Genomic DNA, 25318 nt, shown 5'->3' on the forward strand with positions numbered 1-25318 from the left:
TCTCTATCTCTTTGCTGACGACTCTACTCTGTGTCGCTCCATTCCTCATCCCTCAGATCGGCAGTCTGCAGCCTCCTCACTCTCTGCAGACCTGGACAAAATCACAGACTGGGCAAACAAATGGAACATGTCTTTCAATCCTGATAAATCCCACACTCTGACGATGTCTCTCTGAAAAGACCGACTGGACAACCCTCCCAGCCACTTTCTGAATAATCCTCTCCAAGAAGTTCTGTCACTCAAGCTTTTGGGTCTCACTATTTGCCATGATCTTTCCTGGGAAAACCACATTTCAAATCTGGCCTCCAAAGCCAGTCGCCGACTGGGCATCCTCCGTCGTGCGAAGTCCTTCCTTGGCACACCTGAGCTCCTCACCACATACAAGGCTTTCATCCGCAGCTCAATGGAATACTGTTCTCCCCTATGGTCTGGTGCTCCTGCCTCACACCTAGCTCGTCTTCACGCTGTTGAAACCAAAGCGTTCAGAATCATTGGAATCTCCCGCGATGAAGCTAACTCCAAGGGCCTTTCACTCACTCACCGCAGGCAGGTTGGTGGTCTTTCCGTCTTCTACCGACTCCTCTCTGGCCTTGCCCCCCCCAGCTCTCTCTGGGCTCTGTCCCCCAAATATTCCTACAGGTCGCACAAGATCTGCCTGCAACCCTCTTATGGTTAAACTGCCAAAATCAAGACTTTCTGCTCACCTTCACTCCTTCATTCCTCTTTTCTCCCGCCTCTTGAACAAACTCCCTGACTCTCTTCAATCCCACTCCACCCTCCAGGTCTTTAAAACAGCTGTTCACCACCATCTCTTATCCTCCCCCATCCAAAACCTTGATCTTTTCTACCCCCGCTAATTTCGGTCCCCTTGTGTTTTATACCTCCCCCCCCCCCCCCCCTTCCCACACCTCCTCCCCCCAAGCCCTCTCCCTCCCACACTTCTCCCTGCTCTCAAATGTTGTGGTTGTGTGCTTCCCCTTCTCTCCCCATCTTGTTTTCCGCTCCCTCTTTTTGTATATTTTGTTTGTCTGGTTGATGTGTTTGTGAAATAATGTTAGCTCTTTCACGAGCCTCGATTCAGTATACAAAAAAAAAAAAAAAAAAAAAAAAAAGACGAGCAGTCGTTTGTTTGCTGCCAAAAGCTGGGAATCTTCAACTGGTTGATAACTGGCGACCTGTCTCCTTGTGTGTTGCTTACAAAATTCTCTCTGAAGCACTTGCTTATCGTATGAAGACTGTGATTAGTTCAGTTGCACACCCGGACCAGACCTACTGTGTGCCTGGAAAATCTATTTATGATAACATTTTTTTGGTAAGAGATTTTATTTCATGCAATAATTTCCTGTGCGTTGATTTTGGACTGCTGTTTCTTGATCAAACTAAGGCCTTTGATCGTGTTGACCACAAGTACCTTTTTTCTGTTTTGAAAGGAATGGGGTTTGGTGAAACTTTCATCTCTTATGTGAAACTCCTGTATACTAATACTCAATGTATGATAAAGATCAACAATAGGTTATGCTCTCCCTTTCCTTTCCAACGGGGTATTCGCCAAGGTTGCCCCCTCTCCGGGCTTTTGTATATAGTCGCCCTTGAACCACTCCTTCAGTCTATTAGACAACGAATACCTCAGGGAATGAGAAGTATAGAAGGAGCAGAATTTGTGCAGACGGCTTATGGTGATGATGTCTGTGTTTTGATTAGAAGCTCCAATGATATCTCTGCTTTACAACGTTGTATGCGAGATTTCTCCGCAGCCTCTTCCGGTGGGATCAATTGGAATAAAAGTACAGCATTATGGTGTGGTAAAAGCAATCTCTCTTGTGTATCACCACCTTCACTCCCACATAACCTGGTCTGGAGAACGGATGGGGTTAAATATCTTGGAGTGCATATTTGGCAATTGTGAAACAGAAATGAAAAATTGGGAAGGAGTGCTGGAACAAATTATGCACAGATTGAAAGCATGGGAAGGACTGCTGAGGTCCATCTCCTATCGAGGTCGTACTCTTGTCATACATAATCTGGTTGCAACAAAATTATGGCACAGAATTATTGCTTTACAGCCATCAAACCAACTAATTATGGCTATTCAGCGAATGCTGGTAAACTTCTTTTGGAGTGGTTACCATTGGCTGAGGCCTGAGATTTTGTACTACCCCCGGAAGGAAGGTGGTCAGGGCATTGTTGACATCTCTGGCCGGGTTGTGGCTTTTAGGCTGCAGTCTCTGCAGAGACTACTGTTCGCTGAACAGCTGCCCTGGCGGCCTTTTGCGTTTTTTCTGTTACAACAGGTTGGTAAACCGAGATATGATCGGCAGCTTTTTTTGATAGACCTCGAGCATATAAATTTTGCCTCTCTTCCGAGATTTGTTACGGATTCGTAACTTCCGTTATTGTGGTTTTCACCCACTGGACATGTTTCTGATATGATGTATTATTATTAGTTTCACAAGGTTTATTATTCACGAACGGTTATCAAAAGTTAAAAAGGATAACTGTAAGTGAAACAGGAAACCGAAGGAGAAGACAATGAGGTGAAGAGGGAGAAGCAGCGCAAACCAACTTGGAGAGGACGCGTTACATCAGCGCTCCATAACGAGCCAGGTTTACCGACAGCCGCGGGGGGATTTTGAGTTCCTGGAAGGGACATCCGGCGATAAGAATATTCGCTGGAGTGGAGAAATCTGCGTAGACAGATTTGGGGCGCTGAGATTCCGACGAATCCTTGCCTCAAGCCAGAGCCGTCGGCCATCTTGCACCCCGTGCGTCGGACACCTGTGAAGGTTTGCTTCGTGTCATCTTCACCCCAACATCCTACCGTCTGCCGGGGATGGGTGTGTGCGACCGCTTCGTCTCCAATTACGTTGCGGTTTGCTGAGGGAGCGGTGAAGGTGGGCCTCTGGAGGGCGCCGTTGTACAGTTTGGCGGGAAGAGCACCCTTGTCCACTGTACACGCTTCGGAGATCGACTGGAGAGCGAGATTCGGGCTTCGACCGGATTTCGTTCCATCGACCGCTGGAGCGAATCCCATTCGCCTTGGGAAAAGTCATAGAGACATTGAGGAGTGTCGTTGCACTCGCTGACCGCGCCGTGACTGACCTGAGTGTATATAAGAGATATATAGAGTGCACTCTTAATGGCCATTTGCTGTACCGTATTACCTGTGTGTGATTTATAATACAAGTTTGTTCATTTATAATCATTGGTGTGGTTTCACTATTGATTTTCAACACAGGGTAACATATTTTTCTGCCGGGGTTCCTCTCGGGGTTCGGAGGTTACCGAGACCAGGAGATTGTAGAGGACTCCGTAACAGATTCTATCAGAGTTTATTGGATACTTGGAGAAGGTTTGACATCCACAGCTTGCTTGAAGGCTATAATTGTCGAATGTTCCTTCAAGAACCCCTTTTCTTCAATAATTTGTTTCCTGGTATTCCTCATAGCCATGCCCTGATTAAAAAATGTATCCAAGGAGGGATTAACAAAGTATGTGATCTGAGAGATTCATCTGGAGTTAAGTGGAAACCTGCTGGGTTGGTGGCAACCTTAGTTGGATCTCGATCTGTCCGACTTGTAGGCCAAGTTGTACGTATAGTCATTTGGAAATTTAGACAGCTAAACATCGGCTGGGAAGGTGTTGGTAACATTGAGGATTTTCGGTTAAGTTTCCCTGAAATCAAAGTGCTCCCTTCTTCTTCTCTCCAGCCGGAGATTGAACACACCCCCACTTTTCATCTTGTAACTAAGATTGGAATCCGTGATCTCTCTCGACAAAACAAGAATGTACCCCTCTCTGCGAGAACAGGAGTACAGGAGCTTTGTGGTCAGAGCGGTTAGGGTCGGGGTCTGCCTCTACTCCCCTTTGGACTCACATGTAGACCTTACCAATACATGGTGTATTAGCAGATATACAATGGAGGTTAGCACACTGGGCGCTCCCCTCCAATATTTTTGTTCACCGTATTAACAGCTCGCTGCCGGAAAGTTGTCCTTTCTGTGATCAGGAGGATTTGTTTCATGCTTATGTGCAGTGTCGTGGACTGACATCGCATTTTCCTTTCCTTGAATATCTTTTTCACCAACTGTCCTTTCCTTTCAATATGCATATGTTTATATTTGGTGTGTCTTTCAGGCCCACATGTAGAGACGTGGGTGTTCTACTCAATTTTTTGGTTGCTGTTGCAAAATATGCAATATATAAATCTCGGAAAATTAAAATAGATAATGGCTATGGCTCTGATGCTATTTCTATTTTTAAAGGGTTAGTCTCAACACGACTCAAGCTAGAATTTGATTTCTTCTTCAGTAATGGAAACGTCCAACTTTTTGAGAGAAAGTGGTGCATTGGCAATGTTTTGTGTTCAGTCAATGATTCAAAAGTGATAACTACTTTATACTTCCCTGATTGATTTGATTTTTTTCTTTGGAACTGATTGCTTGCACATGTTTTTTTCCTGGTCCTTGAATACAATAAAAGGGATTCTAATTCTCTCTCTAATTCTGTCTGTCTCATCTGTGTCTTCTGTCTTCTGTCTCCTCTCACCTCTCTCCTCTCTGCCCCTCCTCTCTGGGAGGATGACTGGGAGTCCGGAGGGAAGATGGAGGGAGTGGATTGGGGAGGAATGGAAGGAGGAATGGGAAGGTGGTGGAAGAGGGAGGGGAAGGAGTGGGATCTCCAACTCTTCCCCCACCTCTTCTCTCTCCCTCCCCCCATCTCACTCCATCCTCCTGATCTCACTCCCTCCCCCCCATCTCACTTCCTCCACCCCCACCATCTCACCCCCCCCCCCCAACTCCCCATCTCACTCCCTCCCTCCTCTCCCTCTCTCTCCCTCCTCCCATCTCTCTCCCTCCTCCCATCTCTCTACCTCCTCCCATCCCTATCTTCCACCTCTTTCTCTCTGCACACTCCCTCCTCCCTAGGAGGGGGCTGGGAGTCTGGAAGGAAGGGAAGGGGTAGGGGGGGGAGGGCAGGAGTGGGAGGAGGGTGGGAGGGAAATAGCTTGGAAGAGGGAGGGGTGTGCTGGAGTGGAAGTCTGTAAGGAAGAGGGGTTTTTTTGGGGGGGGGGGGGGGGTTTGTATACAAGATCGAGGCTCGTGAAAGAGCCAACATTAATCACACAAAAAGTCAAACCGACACATAAAACACAAAATAAGGGGAGCGGTAGAGAAGATGGGGAGAGAGGGGGAAGGACACAAACACAACATTTGAGAGCAAGGACATCGAGAGAACTGTGGGAGGGAGAGAGCTTGGGGGGAGGTGGGAGAGGTATAAAACATATGGACACTGCAAGGACTTCTACGAAAGAAGTTCGAATTTCAAAAAAGTGTATCTGGGGTGAATTAGCGGAGGTAGAAAAGATCAAGGTTTTGGATGGGGGAAGATAAGAGATGGTGGTGAACAGCTGTTTTAAAGACCTGGAGGGAGGGGTGGGATTGAAGGGAGTGGGGGAGTTTGTTCCAGAGGCGGGAGAAAAGAGGAATGGAAGAGTGAAGGTGAGCAGAGAGCCTAGATTTTGGCAGTTTAACCATAAGAGGGTTTCTGGCAGATCTTGTGCGACCTGTAGGAATATTTGGGGGACAGAGCACAGAGAGAGCTGGGGGAGCAAGGCCGGAGAGGAGTCAGTAGAAGACAGAAAGACCACCAACCTGCCTGCCGTGAGTGAGTGAAAGGCCCTCGGAGTTAGCTTCATCGCAGGAGATTCCAATGATTCTGAAAGCTTTGGTTTCAACAGCGTGAAGCCGAGCTAGGTATGAGGCAGGAGCACCGGCCCAGAGGGGGGAAGTGGTGAGGTGGGAGTTTGGAGTGAGGGGTGAGGTGGGAGTTTGGAGGGAGGGGTGAGGTGGGAGTAGGCAGGGGAAGCTTGATACTGTGGAAACCAAGACGTTCAAGATCATGGACATTCTTGGTGTTTCCGCCTGGTTAAATGAAGTCCATTGTTCAATTTGAAATTCTTTATAAGACTCTTGTTGGTCACATGACCATGCGGGAAGCGACCTGCAGGTTTGTAGTTGGTTTGTTGGGATGTTGTTCACACCGATGTAATGGACAAGACACCACATTTAACGTCCATCCGGAGGATGTAGCACACATTGTGAAGCAGCACATTGCTTGACAAGACATGGGAGTCAATGAGTCGTGTAATGAGAAGGATTTCTGCTGGTGTGAAATTATGTCATGGTGTGGAATGCTGTCAGAGGTGCGAAATACACACCTTTGATCTGGAGGGGAGGTATTTTGGTAACTTACTTCCGTGATTTACGTTCCACTGGATGGGAAATAGGAAAATATGGGATAGAATATGGATATTTGACAAATTGGGGTTACAAACTCACCATGGAAGGAGAACGGAGGTTATGGTTGTGGTATTCAGCAGTCGGTATTGGTGTGGCTTGTGCCGGGTGAATGATGTGCGAGAGGGCACATTGAAGTGTGTGATTGCGTGTGCAGAAGAGTGCACACCTGTGGTGAGTGGTACAGAGTATGTACCGGGAGAGAGGGCGCAAGAAAGATGCGTGAGTATGGGGGAGAACCCTGCTATGAGGTTGCTCGGAGGATGTGTGCCCAAATGCATTGTGGGCCATTGCGACTTTGTTGGATGTCGGACGTTCGCGTCAGACGTTCGTGTGTTTCATGCGGTGTGCAGTGCGCATGTCAGTATAGTGGGGGCCTGTGACTCCTGCCATGCAATATCATAAGGAATACGTTGTTTAAGATGGATTTATAAGGGGAATGTTGAATAAACGTTGATAGTACCGTGAAGTATATAAAATGAGGCGATTGGCGTGGTCGAATGGAGGATTTCAGGACAGTAATGAATTTCCGGTGCCAACTGGAAACCCTATCTACAGTAAATGAGGTACAGTGTGGATGAGGTCTCTTTGAATGAGGTAAATGAGGTTGTCTAGAGCGGATGAAATAGGGAATGGCAGTTGCAAGATCAAGGTACGGATGTGATGCGGAATGGCAGCTAGAAGATGCATTGATGCATTTGTGTTGATCGATGCGCCGGATAAAGACCTTTGGTCGAGCGATGGTGGTATGGTTTAGTTATTAAGATGCATGTGGTTCTGAGGGCAGATTATGCGGGACAAGCTGCCCCACAGGCGGATGGGGGAAAATATTGGAGACGTGGCAGTTTGGAAAAGATAATGTGGTAGAACGCTCATCCAAGGAAGGAGAACGGTCGGGGTTTCAAGAGAGGCTGTGGGGTTAGAGGTGAGAGCAAGCGCTCCGCATTTCAATTGAAGATCGTCGGAGGTGGCTTGTGTTGGCGGGAGTTCGCAGGTTTAATTGGTTTTGATATCAGTTGGAGGGATGTGCGGGGTGAGCACAAGTGCGAAAGGTGTGCACCAGGTAGAGAGGGTGCTGCATGGTAGAGCACACCTCTCAAGAAAGGCTGTGGGGTTTTGGCGGGAGTTCCTGGGCGGATTGTTGGTGGTTATTTGATTCATAGGGTGTTAGCATTTTACAATGTGGAGCCTCAATAATGGACGTTTATCTGTCCGGATGTGGAGTTCTTGCAGAGGCAAGATGTCGGCCGGACTTATATTCGTAAGATGAAAGCGAGCATCCTCATGAAAGCGCCTGTTACCCCAATTTGACGTTTGTTACCACACCTTTCTTCGATTGAAGTTTGACCTTTGAAGTTTGTTTGACCTTTGTTTGAGATACGCATGGGAATGATTTGGGATGGGAATGAGGTCAGAGTTAATTCGCTAACCTTGGAAGGACGACAGGCTGAGTCAATCTACTGGGTGTTAATTTAACGACATGACAGGGATTTAAATCAGGAAAAAGGAAATATATTGTTGGTTAAGACTGAAATTGTGTACGTAATTAGTGAACAAAAGAATATTGATTTCTGAAATTTATTGTTGTCGTTGTAAACAGATTTCCGGTGCCGACCGAACAGTATGCTTTGAATGTCCGAGTACAGTATGTCTGGAGAGGAGGTCAGTCAGGTAGGATGGGGCCAGGTTATGGAGGGCTTTGTAGGTCAAGAGGAGGATTTTGTACTGGATTCTCTGGGGGATGGGGAGCCAGTGAAGCTTATAAAGGATGAGGGTTTCTGCAGCCGTGGAGGAGAGGGATGGACGGAGACGGGCGATGTTTTTCAGGTGAAAGAAGGCTGTCTTTGTGATCTGTAAAGATGATGCCAAGATTCCGGATGTGAGTGGAGGTGGATACTAGGAAACCGTCAATGTTGAGGGTAAAGTCGTGGGTGGATTTTTTTTTTTTTTTTTTTTTTTTTTTTTTTTTTTTTTTTTTTTTTTTGTATACAATATCGAGGCTCGTGAAAGAGCGAACATTAATCACATGAACACACAGAAAGACAAACCGACACATAAAACATATAACATAGGGAGCGGTAGACAAGATGGGGAGAGAGGGGGAAGGACACAAACACAACATTTGAGAGCAGGGACCGAGAGACATGGAGACATCGAGAGATCTGAGAGAGGGCGAGGGCTTTGGGGGGGGGGGGGCGTGGGAAGGGGGCAGTGGGAGAGGTATAAAACATATGGACACTGCCAGGACTTCCAGGAAAGAAGTTGGAATTTCAAACAAGGTGGATCTGGGGTGAATTAGCAGGGGTAGAAAAGATCAAGGTTTTGGATGGGGGAAGATAAGAGATGGTGGTGAACAGCTGTTTTAAAGACCTGGAGGGAGGAGTGGGATTGAAGGGAGTGAGGGAGTTTGTTCCAGAGGCGGGAGAAAAGAGGAATGAAAGAGTGAAGGTGAGCGGAGAGCCGAGATTTCGGCAGTTTAACCATCAGAGGGTTGCTGGCAGATCTTGTGCGACCTGTAGGAATATTTGGGGGACAGAGCACAGAGAGAGCTGGGGGTGCAAGGCCGGAGAGGAGTCGGTAGAAGACAGAAAGACCACCTACCTGCCTGCGGTGAGTGAGTGAAAGGCCCTCAGAGATAGCTTCATCGCGGGAGATTCCAATAATTCTGAAAGCTTTGGTTTCAACAGCGTGAAGCCGAGCTAGGTGTGAGGCAGGAGCACCGGCCCATAGGGGAGAACAGTATTCCATTGAGCTGCGGATGAAAGCCTTGTATGTGGTGAGGAGCTCAGGTGTGCCGAGGAAGGACTTCGCACGACGGAGGATGCCCAGTCGGCGACTGGCTTTGGAGGCCAGCTTGGAAATGTGGTTTTCCCAAGAAAGATCATGGCAGATAGTGAGACCCAAAATCTTGAGCGACAGAACTTCTTGGAGAGGATTGTTGAGAAAGTAGATGGGAGGGTTGTCCAGTCGATCTTTTCGGAGAGACATAGTAAGAGTGTGAGATTTGTCAGGATTGAAAGACATGTTCCACTTGTTTGACCAGTCTGTGATTTTGTCCAGGTCTTCAGAGAGTGAGGAGGCAGCAGACTGCCGATCTGAGGGAAGAGGAATGGAGCGGCAGAGAGTGGAGTCATCAGCAAAGAGATAGAGAGGATTTTCGAGAGAGTCAGAGAGATCATTGATGAAGACCAGAAAAAGCACGGGGCCCAGAACACTGCCTTGGGGAACTCCAGCCTGAACAGGAAGAGGAGATGAGAGAAACCCATTCAGGGCCACACGTTGACGACGACTAGAGAGGAAGTCCGCCAGCCATGCGTGGAGATTTCCATGGATACCAAAGGAGGAGAGTTTGGTGAGCAGAGCGGGGTGCCAGACCGTGTCGAAGGCACGTGATATGTCGAGGGAGACAGCTCTAATTTCCTGTTTGGCATTGAGGACCTCCATCCATTGTTGAGACAGCAGAAGCAGCATGTCCAGAGTAGAGTGACCTGGTCTGAAACCAAATTGATGATCAGAGATCAAGCCATTGGAGAAGAGGAAAGATTTCATATCAGAAGCAATGATGGATTCCATGACTTTGCTGATAATTGGGAGAAGGCTGATTGGTCTGTAGTTGCTAGGATCTGTTTTTGCACCTTTTTTGTGCAAAGCGGTGATGTTGGCTGATTTCCAAGCAGATGGCAGTTGACCTTGAGCAAAAGAGAGGGTGAAGAGAACAGAGAGAGGGTGAGATAGAGCAGCAGAGCAGGATTTTAGGACCCGTGGGCTGATGCCGTCGGGTCCAGTTGCAGAATCAGAGTCGAGGGTTGACAGAAACTTTTCCACCTTGTCAGGAGGAAAGGACACGGAGTCCAGGAGCAGCAGGGTACGACTGGGTATGGTGGGTACAGAGAGGGATGGGTTTGGGACACAAGATTTAGAGGCAAACACAGAGTTGATTTGGTGAGTATTTTTAGGCCAATGATGATTATTTCAGATTTATCATAGTTAAGTTTGAGGAAGTTGATATGAAGCCAGGATTTTATTTCAGTGATGCAGTTTGTCAGGATAGAGCAGGTTGTGGTGATTGAGCTGTTGTAGATGTTGTCAATTTTGCTTTGGAAGAATGAAAGGAAGGAGATGCAGTTGTCTACTGTGAATGACTGGGTGGTGGTATTCAGGGGGCTGAGGAGTTTGTTTATTGTAGAGAAGAGTGCTTTTGGGTTTCCGGAGCCAGCGTGGATAATTTGAGAGTAGTAGGCGGAGCGGAAGAGGGCATCTTTGTAGTGCTGTAGGTGGTCCTTGTAGGCTTGGGAGTGAATTGTGAGACCTGTTTTATTGCGGAGTCTTTCAAGTTGGCGAGCACGAGTTTTCATCAGGCGGCGTTCAGGGGTAAACCAGGGAGCAGAATGGGTGAAAGAAACCGATTTGGTTTTTATAGGCGCAAGCTGGTCAGGGCAGGGTGAGGAGGATGGTGTGATTGATGGTGTCAAAGGCGGTGCTGAGGTCCAGGAGGATGAGAATGTTGAGGTTGCCGGCATCAGAGGAGAGGAGAAGGGCATTGGTGATTTTGAGGAGAGCAGTTTCAGTACTGTGGTTGAGACGGAATCCGGATTGGAATGTTTCATACAGGTTATTGGCAGAGAGGTGATGTTTGAGTTGAGTGGCTACAGCGCGTTCCAAACCTTGTGAGTTTTTTGGGAAATCGGTATGGGTAGCTGGATTACGTTTGAGTGGTTGTTACATAGTGGTTGTTACATATGCTCTGGGTACATGTGACTTTGGCCTCGCTGTAAACAGTGTAGATGCAAGAAGAGATAGACAGGGATACAATGAGCTGCTTGGTGAGCCATTGAGGTGGATTGGATATTTTGTTGTTGTTTGTCTGGGAGTTCGGTTGTTGCATTGCCGCCAAAGGTTTCTGTGTGGTGTGGTGTCTGTTGATGGCGGATTGCCTGTTGTCTTGTGTGACGTGGGCGGGGATGTAGGTGGCTGTGTGTGGCTGCCTGGAGTCGGGGAGGCGGCAACAGGGGAAAGAGTAAAACAGGACACCTGCACTCAAACAGTGAGAATCTATTTTGAGTGAGTCACAGTGGGTGAGGAAAAAAAAATTGACCAGACGGTAAGACATATGAGAACTATTTTTATTTTCAATAAATAGACCAGGTTATTTTTATTATTTGTTTATTTGCGGAAATAAATAAATAACAGGGGGAGGTTAATGGTGGTTTGTTGGCGGTAAAAATTGGTTGAAAGTCGAGTTGAAACAATTTATATTGGGATATTGGGATTTATATTGGGATATTGGGATTTATATTGGGATATTGGGATTTATATGGGATATTGGGATCCATTGTAGATATTGCACAGCCATTGGGCCAGAGGCTGAAATAACCTTGTAGGGAATTCTTGTAGGGAATTTGGAAAATGCGAGGTTTCCTCACATCCGCAGGTTTGGTGATGAAGAATGGCGCATTGGTGGAAGGGCTACTCCAAAGCATTTTGCTTCCCCGCGCTATTGCGGTGATGAAATGTCGCGGCCACCAAAGGGCGGACACTGACGTTGCTCGGGGCAACGCAAGGCGGACGAGGCGGCGGGAAAAGCCGCCAACCAAAGGATAGGACGCAACATGCTACAGCACACGACGAAGTGTTGGACACGGTTGTCCATATGCGCACAATGGTTATGCAGAACAGGGTCGCTTTGGATATGTTGCCGGCAGAACGAGGGGGTGTATGTGGGATAATTGAGGGTAAGTGTTGTATGTACATAGCTGACCCATCAGAGGGGGTCAGAGCTGCTATTGTAAGGTTAAGGGAAAGTGGACACAGATTGACAGAGGATCGAAGGGACCGAGAAGCCTTGTACCAGTGGCTCACCGACTGGTTTAAGGGATGGACTGGTACAGTAGTAAAGTGGATATTGACCGTCTTAGCAATAATCCTTGGACTTGTGGTTTGTGGTGTACTAATCAAGGTTTTAATCCTTTTGTGTGTGAGTAAATGTTTCACAGGATGGACAATGCAGAAGGCACCAGAAAACGCCATGGTGGTGACTGTCAAGCTGACCATTGATCCAAATGAACCTCCAGCTGTCGACGTAACTGCGGACTGCGGATCCTGGAACGACGACCCGAATGAGCCACTGGGCAGTGATGATGAGATCCGAAGATTGTTCTTCCGTGGTTGATTTGCCCGATAAATATTTTACTGCCAACATTGATTTTACCGATAATGATTTTGATTACACTGTAAAACTGGATTTGGATTCGGATGTGGCTTTGATTTGGTCTTCACGGACCCCGCCTAGTGATTCTTATGTTACTTATGTCTCACGAGCTCACAGCAGTTCAACCATTACTGACTCGACTCTGGATTTCGACTCAACTCCGGACCCAAGTGCATCGCTGGGCCTGCCTGCCAGGAAACCAATTATTCTGGATCCCTGCATGACGCACGCAGCCGTAAATGACTACTTAAAGGAAGTCTCTCTCTTTTTCCTGAAATGTAAGGCTTTGACTGCTGGCCGTCCAGGCCGCAGGTCTAAGCCACCCGACACTGATGTTGTTATATATTCCCCTGCAGACAACTGCACGTTCAAGGCCTAATGGACATGACCATCAATTGAGCGCCGAAGATCTGCAAGGATTACGCCTGGGAATGCTTGGGCGAGCCCCTGCTAGGGGGAAGTCCCGGCTGCACCTTCGTGGACCAAGGGTGAGCCGGGAGATCCTCTCAGGTGTGGACCCCGGCTGAACCAGACGTCTACGTTGTGGATCCGACGCGCCATTGGATGATCATGCCTCTATGGCCAGCACACATTACATACTCATTACTCACATACATACGCGAATCGTCCATCTGAGAGCGATGCGGGGTGCTCTGGGCATGTGGCATGGTCACTTGGGCAGCATTCGCGTGGTATCTTTTAGTGAACCTTTTACATTTCTTGTTTTCCTGCCTTGATTGAATAAAGGCCTTTGATTGGCTCGTAGTTAACGTTGTATCTTAGATCCAAAAGGGTGGTATGTGGGGCTTGAGATCCCCCCCCCCCCCCCCTTTGTGTTCTATTGACTGTTTGACCAATTACCAAGTATAATCAATTATATGCTTTGTTTTGAGTGATTGCTGTATCCTTTTTTAATACTTTTTTCCTTCTATGTCCTTTTCAGCTTGTTATATCCTTATAAGGAATTATCCCTTACTCTGTGAAAGACCAACTGTATCTTTCTAGTCTCCCACGAGACTTTGTCAAATTATTTTATGTTGGCATAAATACGATTATCCACTCCCTTTGTACTTCCAAAACCAAGGTTCTATGAGAAAGCCATCAACATGTTGACGCATGCTGCTGACCATCTTATCAAAACTTACCCAGGAGTGGCCTTGGATGAAGTAACCGATGAGCCCACTCTTTCTCTTTGTCTTGTGAGCTAAAGTTACACCCCAATATTCCCTTTATAAAGTGAAGCTTGATCGAATTATTTCAGAGCATTTTGTTGGAAAGTTGGTTTTTGTGAGCTTCTATTTCGACATTTTGCTTTCCACAGCCTGTGTTTGACGAATCCAATAAATATATCAGTTGCTTCTTTTCTTCTGTCTTGAGTTCTAAATCAGACACCGACATAAACATATCAAGGGTGTTGTTGTAACTGCATTCGAATGTGGTGAATGTGTAGGAAAAGTACTAAATTTGCTCTATGAAGTAATTTAATAGCATATAAACTATTGTCACAACGATTCATACTTGGTCGAGTCAAATTATTTATATTTAATGTCCATGTGCCGTAACATTTCTGAATTTACACCGATAAGTATCAAAGGTTTGAAACATGTATTTTGTTGCCAAAATGACTGAGATTACACCAGAGAGAACATCTAGATAGATACCTCTAGACTATAGTCTAGAGGATAGGGCCGAGGCAGCCCTCAAACCCCCCGGTATTAAAGATGTTCATACACCGACCTTTTATTCAGCATACAGGTATTTGAGCAAGCGTGAAGAGCACTGCCTGTTGCTCTCACACTGCAAACAGGTTGGTATTTATTACCGTCTCTCCTCTTGTCTTTGCTGTCCCTGCTCTCTCAGCCCTCCAACCATCCCCAGCTCCTCCAGGAGGCATACTTTCTTCCAGCAAACCCCCTCGTGGTTATACTCCCAAACTCCAGGTTTTCTGCCCACCTACCCTATTTAGATTCTTTCTTTGTCCGGTTTTTGGAGATGTCTTATGAAGATAGTTCAATCACATTCTTCCCTCCAGGTGGTCAAGAACATGGTGCTCCACCATGTCATTATCTCCCATTCATATCCACAATCTTTTTTTTACCCAATTATCTCTACCTAAGCTAACCCTCTTTGTTGCAGGTTACTGGGTGTGCGTCTCTATCTCTCTCTGTTCATTCATTCCCTTGCTTATTGCATCGGTTGACTGCCCTACTGCCCAACCATCAGTACATTGCCTCTTTGCCTTCTATCACATTGCTCTTCTCTTACAAGACGTGAGATTTTGTATACAAAACAAGAGGAAAGGAAGGAAAATTGTGGTGTTACCGGTAGAAGAACGAAGAGACAGTGAATGTACAAATTCCTCTCTGAGCCGATCAAGAACTTCCTTCATTTTAGCACGGACATCCTGCATGTCCAGCACATCACTTAGGAGATCTTCCCGAACAGTCACGCGACTGGTACGACCTAGTAAAACAAAATATGAACATATGTCACCCACAGGGTGAACCGTATCTTGCCAAAATGTGAAAATTCCGTTTTTTCGTCATGACGTCATCAAATGACGTCATAGCGTCAAACTGTTTACAGATCTGGGAAGCACTCATCAAGGGCATTCATATGAGGTATTACTCGATATGGTACCTACGATTTCAAAATTTGACCTTGGGGTCAATAATTTTCGACCTCCAGCGCTAACCATGAAGGTCAAGGCCGATCGCCACCAAAAACTAATCAGCTGAGCGCCGGACCATATACTAGATTCCCATGAAGTTTGGAGACGATCCGATCAAAGTTACTCAAAAAATTAGTGTTTCGTCGACCTCCATGATTGACCACAAAGTGACCTTGACCTTTGACCTTGACCTTCAAAATTTTGTGTGCTGAAGGGTATCTCTATCGGACTCTGATATGCGAAGTTACAGGAGTTTCCAATAATAACTGTGGTCTACAGAGTGATCTAAACGTGAAAAAAAAATGATTAACCACAAACAAAAAAACAAACAAACATACAAGCTGACTAATACATCTTGCAAAAACTTCGTTTTGGCAAGATAATAACACATTAAAGTACTAAAAGGTATTAGAATAATTTGTTACAAGAAATAAAAAATTGCTTATTATTCAGAGCTTTTAGTTGACATTTTAAAATTATGATTCCCTTGCATTCACTCGAAAAGCCAAGATGCCTCATGACCTAGCCTCTTCTGCACAAAATTTCTGTTCTCACTTTGGCTAACATGAAACTTACCACGTCCCATTCCATTCGCTGTTTGGCTGTCATGGGGCCGAGATTTGAAGGGGGGGGGGTGGCGGGGGGAGGGGTGAAGTCACAAGTTGGGCACCAGGCACCACAGTCTGAAGCGCTGTGTCACATGTGTGGGTGTAGGTGATGAACTACCTTAGTCAAGATAGAATTGTATAGATTACCATACTCCGAATGTCGTGTTGGAACATCTTGATGTAAATGTCAGCTCCGTGTGTTCGGACTAAGTGCGACATCATTGTGGGACATTTGAGTGCTGGAGCAAAAAGGGATGTGTCCCGCCATTTTCTCTCTCTCTCGTGCTGGCTTCGTGCGAGCGGACACATTTGGCTTTCTCGTGTGGTTCTGGCTGGGTAGGCGGCGGTCTCTCTTGCTCTCTTGCCCTCTTTGTCTCTTCGTGCATGGTCGCCGACGAAGGACGACGCGATCGTGTTGCGCTTCGTGCTGGGCGCGCCTGAAAGACGGGTGGAGCTCGATGCAGCCGAACGTGCAGGACCGGCTGGCTGCGGCGCGACTTCGCACCATCGTGCGTTTTCCCGCACAGTGCCTTGGAACCCATTCGACGACCACCAGATTTTCGAGGGCCGTTTGAGCTTCTTGAGCCATCGACATTTTATTTTATTTATTACCTTCGCAAAAGCGGAAGGTTATGTTTTGATCGCTGTGTATTTATTTGTATGTCTGTGTGTGTGTATGTTAATCGCATAACTCAAAAAGTATTCAACCGAATTGCATGAAATTTGGTGGGATGATTGGTTATTATACGGGACACATTTGATTAGATTTTGGGAAACAGATTTGCTCAAATTCTGACTATTTTTAACTCGATCGTATTTCACTCAAAGTTATGAGCGACTGAAGAAGAAGATGTCCATCCAGGACGTCATCACTATAACGCGATCTCCCGCGATCATTTCAACCTCAAAAAAAATTATAATTGCAGATTTGACAATAGATGAGGCATATTAACAAACGAATGAAACAGGTTTGCTCAAATTCTGACTATTTTTAACTCGATCGTATTTCACTCAAAGTTATGCGCGACTGAAGAAGAAGATGTCCATCCAGGACGTCATCACTATAACGCAATCTCCCGCGATCATTTCAACCTCAAAAAAAATTATAATTGCAGATTTGTCAAGAGATGAGGCATATTAACAAACGAATGAAACAGATTTGCTCAAATTCTGACTATTTTTAACTCGATCGTATTTCACTCAAAGTTATGATTTGTATGTCTGTGTGTGTGTGTGTGTGTGTATGTTATTCGCATAACTCAAAAAGTATTCAACCGAATTGCATGAAATTTGGTGGGATGATTGGTTATTATACGGGACACATTTGATTAGATTTTGGGAGCAATCGGGTCAAAGGTCAAGGTCAAGGGCAAGTACAGAACAGTAGCTGCGGCGAAGGTATGCGCTCTACCGAGTGCCCGTTCTAGTTTCTCCCTGTGTCTGTATATGAGTCCGATGGAGGGTTCCTCATTTAGGAATTGTAGCTTTACCTCACATTCATTTTAATTGCTTCATTCTTAGTCATTCTTAGTCAATCATTCTTAGCTCTTTCACGAGCCTCGATCTTGTATAAAAAATAATAATAATAATAAAAAATAATAATAATTGCTTGCATTTCCTTCATGAAATCATTATTTGTCAAATCCTACTTTTCTTGTATTGTGGATTTTGCTGTCCCGTCTCTGTGTGTGGGGATCGGATAACTCCGGTGTGCAGTCTGTCCGTGCAGGTAAGGACCTCGGTATCCTCCCCCCACGCGTGCCAAAGAGATAACACCGCCATATTTTGGGGTATACGCCTCGGAGTTAAGGCTCGATTTGGTCATCGTCGCCCTGAGGTCTTTACCACTGGTTAGACGCGACAATCCACTCTGGGGCAAAACAAATGAACCAAGCTGGGTTTTTTTCAAATTTGGAGCTATATATGCGCAGTACATATTCCAGTTTAAATTGATTACTCATGTTGCAGTGGCTAAAATCCCTCCGCGTGGTTTGCAGAAATTTTGATGAAAAAATTTGTGTTTTAAGAAGTTTTGTTCTTAAAAACATGAAAATTATGAAATTTCCGTATTTTCGCCTTTCATCTTTAAAGGCCAATATCTCAGGTAAGACAAAATAGTTCAAGATTTCACACATAAAAAGGAAGATAAGACTGCTTTGAGTGGTTCTGTCCAAAAAATTAATTTTTTTGTTTTACAGTTGGAAGTATACTTTCAAAGATATGCAATGCATTGTTAGGGTTTTGTCATGTTATTTGACTGTTTCGTGCAGATGTAGTGCCTAAATTGTTCTAATTTATGACTTGTACAGTTAGTGTAGATCATGTTTTTTGTATTTCCTTCTTGCTCTCTCGCCCTCTTCTTCTCTTCGTGCCTGGTTGCCGACGTAGGAGGACGCGATCGTGTTGCGCTTTGTGCTGGGCGCGCCTGAGAGACAAATTCGAAATTCCTCCAAAGAAAGAGAGGTAACATGTTGATGGGGATATTAAAATTCGAATTGCTGGTCTTTGTCAAACGGGCAAGACAGATTTTGAAATCCACAAGATCCTGAAGGAGAAAATCCCTATTTCTTTGTCTACCATGAAGAGAATAGATCTACAGTTCCAGAAAACTGGTTCTACTACAAATAAGAAGGGATCTGGCAGGCCTAGAGCCACTACGAGTAAATATGACAGCCGACTGAAATTCTTAGTTCTCCAGGAAAGAAAGAAAAACCTGCGGAAACTGTCAGAGGAGTTCAGAAATGCTGAAAACAAAACCGATTCCAGAAGGACCATCACAAGAAGGTTGACTGATGCTGGTTCTGCCTCAATAAGATGTGCTAGGAAGTCTCTATTTTATATAAGAAAAACATTCAGGACAGATTGCACATTTTGGTCGAACATGGGAACTGTGATTCAGACTCGTTTCAGAGAGTTCTGTGGAGTGATGAATCAAGATTTCAGCTTTGCTGTGATGCCCCAGAACGTTACCTTCGCAGATCTGGTGAGAGATTCAACCCTGTGTATTTCAACACCTGTGAAGCATGGAGGTGGTGGAATCATGGTCGGAGGACCTTTTTTGTCTGCTGGTATTGGTGTGAACAGTCAATTACTGCCAAGGAATACCACAAAATATTAGAGAAAGGGTTACTTCCCAGCCTCCAAAAGTTCTTTCCTGGAGAGGAAAGCAAATAAGTAATTTTTCAACAAGATAATATTCCTGCCCATAATGCAAAAGCCACCAAAAAGTGGCTGGAGAAAAAGTCCGAGAAACGTATGTTCTGGCCTGGTCAGAGTCCCGATTTGAACCCCATAGAGAATTATTGGGCCTATCCTTTTGGTAAGCCGTGACGTAACGCGCCGCGTCATAATTCTGTTTCCGGGTCCAAACACGAAAATGGAGCCTGTGACACTTTTCACTCTGACCAACTTCTTTTCTAATATGTATAATATTGTTACGGAAACGGGGACGGCGCTCCCCTGACCAGAAGGGGGGGTGGGGGGGGGGAGTTAATCCCCCCTTGTATTTTGCACTGGCCTTCTCCGATCCTGAAGCTACCCCGCTCCCCTGTGGGGTGGGATTGGCCGAGGTGATTGGTCAAGGGATTCCCGTACACCTCCGCCAATCCCTCCACAAGGCAGGTGGGTAACCCCGCTCGAATCCCGGACAAGATGGTATTTTGCCGAGCGGTTTAGCAATCCGGAATCCGAGCCGTTAGCAAAGTCTAACCCGATTCATAAGCGTTGGCCAAAATCGCACCACAGGAACTCAATGGAGAAATCTCTAAAGCGATCGGATGAGAAAGAAGAAGCCAAAGGTAAGAAATAACAGGGATATTTATTAACTACTATTTACACAAACCAAAGAAGAGAAGAAACGAATGTCATTTACAGAAGGAGCAGATACACAGTGCAATCCTTAGCTTAGACAGTCTTACTTATACCCAGACAGGACAACACAAACAGACTCACACGAATAGGGAAATTGCAGGCAGGAATTGGATGGAGGGATGAGAAGGTGGGATCACAGGGCTGGAAGGATGAGGTTCAGGTCCGTGCAAACGGCAGGGCTGGAGGTGAGCGGCCGCTGACTCCCCGCACGCTGGTTCACACGGCGGCGTTGCTTCCGCGGCAGCGCATCAAAGCTGCATGCGGCAGGGGCTGATTGAAGCAGCGTCTCTCTCGTACCTCACTCCACAGAACTTGTCCAGCGCACCTCCCTCAAAAACTCTGCCTCAGGCACTCTCTTCCTTATGCGTTCTCAATGCATGCTTCCTCACTCATCTCGCTCCCTCAATCATCTCTCGGTGGGGGCTTCCCGTAACGGGTTATATAGCCACGCCCTGGAATCTTCACGAACCTGCTCGATCTTTCTGGTCACGCCCTACCAAGCCATGCCCACCGATTCTTGGTTGGTCGGCAAGGGCTTTCTGGCTCCACCTTCTGATGACGATGGGCGGGCAACGCCCTTCTTCTTCGAGCTGACCACGTGCGCAATGGAGGCGAATGCGGTTGGAAATGTAGGCGCATGCTGCTAGCAATGTAGGCTTTGGGGCTATCGAAAGGCGGATCTATCTTTTTTTTTTTTTTTTTTTTTTTTTTTTTTTTTTTTTTTTTTTTTTTTTTTTTTTTTTTTTTTTTTTTTTTTTTTTTGTTTTGTTTTGTTTTGTTTTGTTTTGTTTTGTTTTGTTTTGTTTTGTTTTGTTTTGTTTTGTTTTGTTTTGTTTTGTTTTGTTTTTTTTTTTTGTTTTTTTTTTTTTGTTTTGTTTTGTATACAAGATCGAGGCTCGTGAAAGAGCGAACATTAATCACACAGAAAGACAAACCGACACATAAAACATATAACATAGGGAGCGGTAGACAAGATGGGGAGAGAGGGGGAAGGACACAAACACAACATTTGAGAGCAGGGACCGAGAGACATGGAGACATCGAGAGATCTGAGAGAGGGCGAGGGCTTTGGGGGGGGGGGGGGGCGTGGGAAGGGGGCAGTGGGAGAGGTATAAAACATATGGACACTGCCAGGACTTCCAGGAAAGAAGTTGGAATTTCAAACAAGGTGGATCTGGGGTGAATTAGCGGGGGTAGAAAAGATCAAGGTTTTGGATGGGGGAAGATAAGAGATGGTGGTGAACAGCTGTTTTAAAGACCTGGAGGGAGGAGTGGGATTGAAGGGAGTGAGGGAGTTTGTTCCAGAGGCGGGAGAAAAGAGGAATGAAAGAGTGAAGGTGAACGGAGAGCCGAGATTTCGGCAGTTTAACCATCAGAGGGTTGCTGGCAGATCTTGTGCGACCTGTAGGAATATTTGGGGGACAGAGCACAGAGAGAGCTGGGGGTGCAAGGCCGGAGAGGAGTCGGTAGAAGACAGAAAGACCACCTACCTGCCTGCGGTGAGTGAGTGAAAGGCCCTCAGAGATAGCTTCATCGCGGGAGATTCCAATAATTCTGAAAGCTTTGGTTTCAACAGCGTGAAGCCGAGCTAGGTGTGAGGCAGGAGCACCGGCCCATAGGGGAGAACAGTATTCCATTGAGCTGCGGATGAAAGCCTTGTATGTGGTGAGGAGCTCAGGTGTGCCGAGGAAGGACTTCGCACGACGGAGGATGCCCAGTCGGCGACTGGCTTTGGAGGCCAGCTTGGAAATGTGGTTTTCCCAAGAAAGATCATGGCAGATAGTGAGACCCAAAATCTTGAGCGACAGAACTTCTTGGAGAGGATTGTTGAGAAAGTAGATGGGAGGGTTGTCCAGTCGATCTTTTCGGAGAGACATAGTAAGAGTGTGAGATTTGTCAGGATTGAAAGACATGTTCCACTTGTTTGACCAGTCTGTGATTTTGTCCAGGTCTTCAGAGAGTGAGGAGGCAGCAGACTGCCGATCTGAGGGAAGAGGAATGGAGCGGCAGAGAGTGGAGTCATCAGCAAAGAGACAGAGAGGATTTTCGAGAGAGTCAGAGAGATCATTGATGAAGACCAGAAAAAGCACGGGGCCCAGAACACTGCCTTGGGGAACTCCAGCCTGAACAGGAAGAGGAGATGAGAGAAACCCATTCAGGGCCACACGTTGACGACGACTAGAGAGGAAGTCCGCCAGCCATGCGTGGAGATTTCCATGGATACCAAAGGAGGAGAGTTTGGTGAGCAGAGCGGGGTGCCAGACCGTGTCGAAGGCACGTGATATGTCGAGGGAGACAGCTCTAATTTCCTGTTTGGCATTTAGGACCTCCATCCATTGTTGAGACAGCAGAAGCATCTTATTTGATTTGGTGCAACGTAAGATCGACTATTGGACACACAGCCTTATCTGAAACACAGAATAACGATATAACTATGGAGAGGTCCTATGATTGGCTACGTGCTTGTACATGGACTAGCTAAGGTGCGATCATTTCAATTAACAGCCAATTAAGGGGAAATGTACACAGGGGTTATTTATAAGGGATTTTAATACTAAATTTGATAAAGTGAAGGTTCTAAAAATTGCAACACAGCACCCTCATTCCTCACGGGACGTCCCGGCCCGAAAACTTTAACTTAATGTGACACTCAGGACTCAGGTGTAGTTCCCTCTGCAATTAACCTGACCCTGAGTGTGACAGTTTTAAAAACACAATAAAGATGTCCCCCTATCACGTTGCACCCTACCTAACAGATTCACGCCCACAACTAACCGAATTGCGGAATTAATTCTCAAACTATACATTAACGGTGGGGAGCATTATTTACAAGTGACCTTATCTGATTATTTACAAAACGCAACCCAGGACCTGTCATTTTTTCTTTTAGGGAACAAAAAGAGAATCCTGTGGGGAGGGAGGAGACAGCATGCACTGCATCGACGCACCAGCACCAATAAACACCAAAGCACCAAAATGCACAGTCAGCACCATCCAGTGCACAGTCATCACAGTTCAAATAAGGATGAAGGATGACGTCTTCTTCTTGTTCTGCTCCCTCTGCTGGCCGTCGTTCTTGGTGTTGTCTTTCTTGGTCTTCTTGGCTTGAGGCCTATTTGGTGGCAATAATCACAATAAAAAGCACAACCGTGTCCATTGTTTTTATTTATGGCCAACAGGGGCCGACTATGGGTGGTCCACCTGTAGGCTTGGTGCCACCTCACCGAGGTCCGCAAGCAAGATCTTCCTCTGGCCAACCTGACCGGTCCCAGCAGAGGAGCCATGCCACAAAACGTGTGGTCCATAAGTGGTGCTCGGCCACAGAACCGTGGTCCATAAGGTGGTGCATGGCCGCAAGACGTGCGGTCCATAAGTGGTGCATGGATGCAGGCAGCTTGCAGCGGGAATTCGGGCACACAACTGCGGGCTCCCGCACGCTCCCCCTCAGTGCCCAGAGAGCACGGTCCATGGGTGGGGAAGGAAGACAAAGCGGCAGCGTTAGCGAGGGGTAAGGTCACAAGGGTACACATCCATCAAGGTAATGCAGAGCGAGGTGCGCACGAAGAGCGAATTGAGAAAGCTCGTTCCTAACGAAAGCCCTCTGTCACCTACTCTACCCTTGCCCTTAGCCCATATTTACAAACAATTTACAATTCGTCACTACGTCCTGTCTTCCCATATCTCCCCTACTACAAAATTGGTACCAATCCCTCTAACCAAATTTACCATCACCAATTCGTCATCAATCCCCATAAGGAGGAAGAGATGGAACAACCACACAATGTCTCACCCACGTCATGATGCGTCTCACATTCCGAAAACATTTGCACAGAAAAATAAAACAACAACACATGGCACGGTGTAGAGTTCTGTCGTCGCCTCAGGTGAGTGGATGCAGATGGGGCAAGGAGATTTCAATCCTATCTTCCTTCTAAATGACTTTAACACACTTTACACTACCCGGGGTCTTTCCCTGCAAAACCATTGGCTATCTTTACTCCATGCGGTTCTAAAAACCAAACTCCCATTGACCTAACTGTGGTGCTCATCAATTTGGGGTCTCACTCCCCCGGTTCAACTCCCTGTGCCTTTGCACAATTTCGGGGCTGAGTCGTGTGGCTCCCCTAACAGGTCTACCTACCTGTGCGCCTCCGCCACTGAAGTTTCCACCCGAGCTTACCTGCTCCTCACTAACCTATCTAACTGGGGAAGGCCCTCCCTGGCACTTACCCCCTCGGTGCCCTCTCTGGCACTGGGCTACCCGGGTCCATCCTCCGGATCCTCGGGCCCCATCCACAACAACTCTAACTGGCTCCCAGAGCCTACCTGCGGCCTCATCTGGCCGACGGACTAACAGTGGCGGAGCGCTCAACCAACAATACCTTTAACAGGCCACATGCCCAGCCATTTCCACGTCACTAATGCACCCATCCAAACACCATTCTTTCACACGCACCACAGATGCCAATATCCAACCACAATTTACCTATACCCTCTACCTTTTTTTTCTTTTTTTTCTTTTTGTGTACAGAGTCGAGGCTCGTGAAAGAGCTAACATTTATCAAACAAACAAATCAAACAAACAGGCAAACAAAGTGTATAAAAAGGGGAGCGGTCGACAAGATGGGGAGAGAAGGGGAGGAAGCACACAAACACAACATTTGAGAGCAGGGACATCGGGAGATGTTTTTGGAGGGAGAGGGCCTGGGGGGAGGCAGGATAGGTATAAAACGCAAGGACACCAAGGACTTCCAGGAAAGAAGTCATCGGTCACCTCAAAAAAGTGGATTTTGGGGTGAAATTAGCGGGGGTAGAAAAGATCAAGGTTTTGGATTGGGGAAGATAAGAGATGGTGGTGAACAGCCGTTTTAAAGACCTGGAGGGAGGAGTAGGATTGAAGAGAGTGAGGGAGTTTGTTCCAGGGGCGGGAGAAAAGAGGAATGAAGGAGTGAAGGTGAACAGAGAGTCTGGATTTTGGCAGTTTAACCATAAGAGGGTTGCAGGCAGATCTTGTGCGACCTGCAGGAATATTTGGGGGACAGAGCCCAGAGAGAGCTGGGGGAGCAAGGCCGAGAGGAGTCGGTAGAAGACGGAAAGACCACCAACCTGCCTGCGGTGATTAAGTGAAAGGCCCTCGGAGATAGCGTCATCGCGGGAGATTCCAATGATTCTGAACGCTTTGGTTTCAACAGCGTGAAGACGAGCTAGGTGTGAGGCAGGAGCACCAGCCCAGAGGGGAGAGCAGTACTCCATTGAGCTGCGGATAGAACCCTTGTATGTGGTGAGCAGCTCAGGTGTGCCAAGGAAGGACTTCGCACGACGGAGGATGCCCAGTCGGCGACTGGCTTTGGAGGCCAGCTTGGAAATGTGGTTTTCCCAGGAAAAATCATGGCAGATAGTGAGACCCAAAAGCTTGAGTGACAGAACTTCTTGGAGAGGATTATTCAGAAAGTAGATGGGAGGGTTGTCCAGTCGGTCTTTTCGGAGAGACATCGTAAGAGTGTGAGATTTGTCAGGATTGAAAGACATGTTCCAATTGTTTGCCCAGTCTGTGATTTTGTCCAGGTCTGCAGAGAGTGAGGAGGCTGCAGACTGCCGATCTGAGGGATGAGGAATGGAGCGGCAGAGAGTGGAGTCATCAGCAAAGAGATAGAGAGGATTTTCA

At 46.6% G+C, this 25318-nt stretch overlaps 1 protein-coding gene across 24 annotated transcripts in view; it reads right to left on the minus strand.

Annotated features, from left to right (window-relative positions):
* Window positions 1-25318, minus strand: part of MRRF (mitochondrial ribosome recycling factor) — a 183155-nt gene that overhangs the window by 118952 nt on the left and 38885 nt on the right. For 16 of the 24 annotated variants that reach the window (XM_078773591.1, XM_078773983.1, XM_068105902.2 and 13 more), the window contains one exon: window positions 14827-14967. The exons of the other annotated variants lie outside the window; for them this stretch is intronic. In XM_078773591.1, the coding sequence (XP_078629717.1) occupies window positions 14827-14967 (141 nt within the window). The remainder of the gene's footprint in view (window positions 1-14826; window positions 14968-25318) is intronic. 24 annotated transcript variants of the gene reach the window in all.

This window comes from Myxine glutinosa, chromosome 1 (genome assembly GCF_964187855.1).
Source record: "Myxine glutinosa chromosome 1, kmMyxGlut1.1, whole genome shotgun sequence".
Lineage (NCBI taxonomy): Eukaryota > Metazoa > Chordata > Myxini > Myxiniformes > Myxinidae > Myxine > Myxine glutinosa.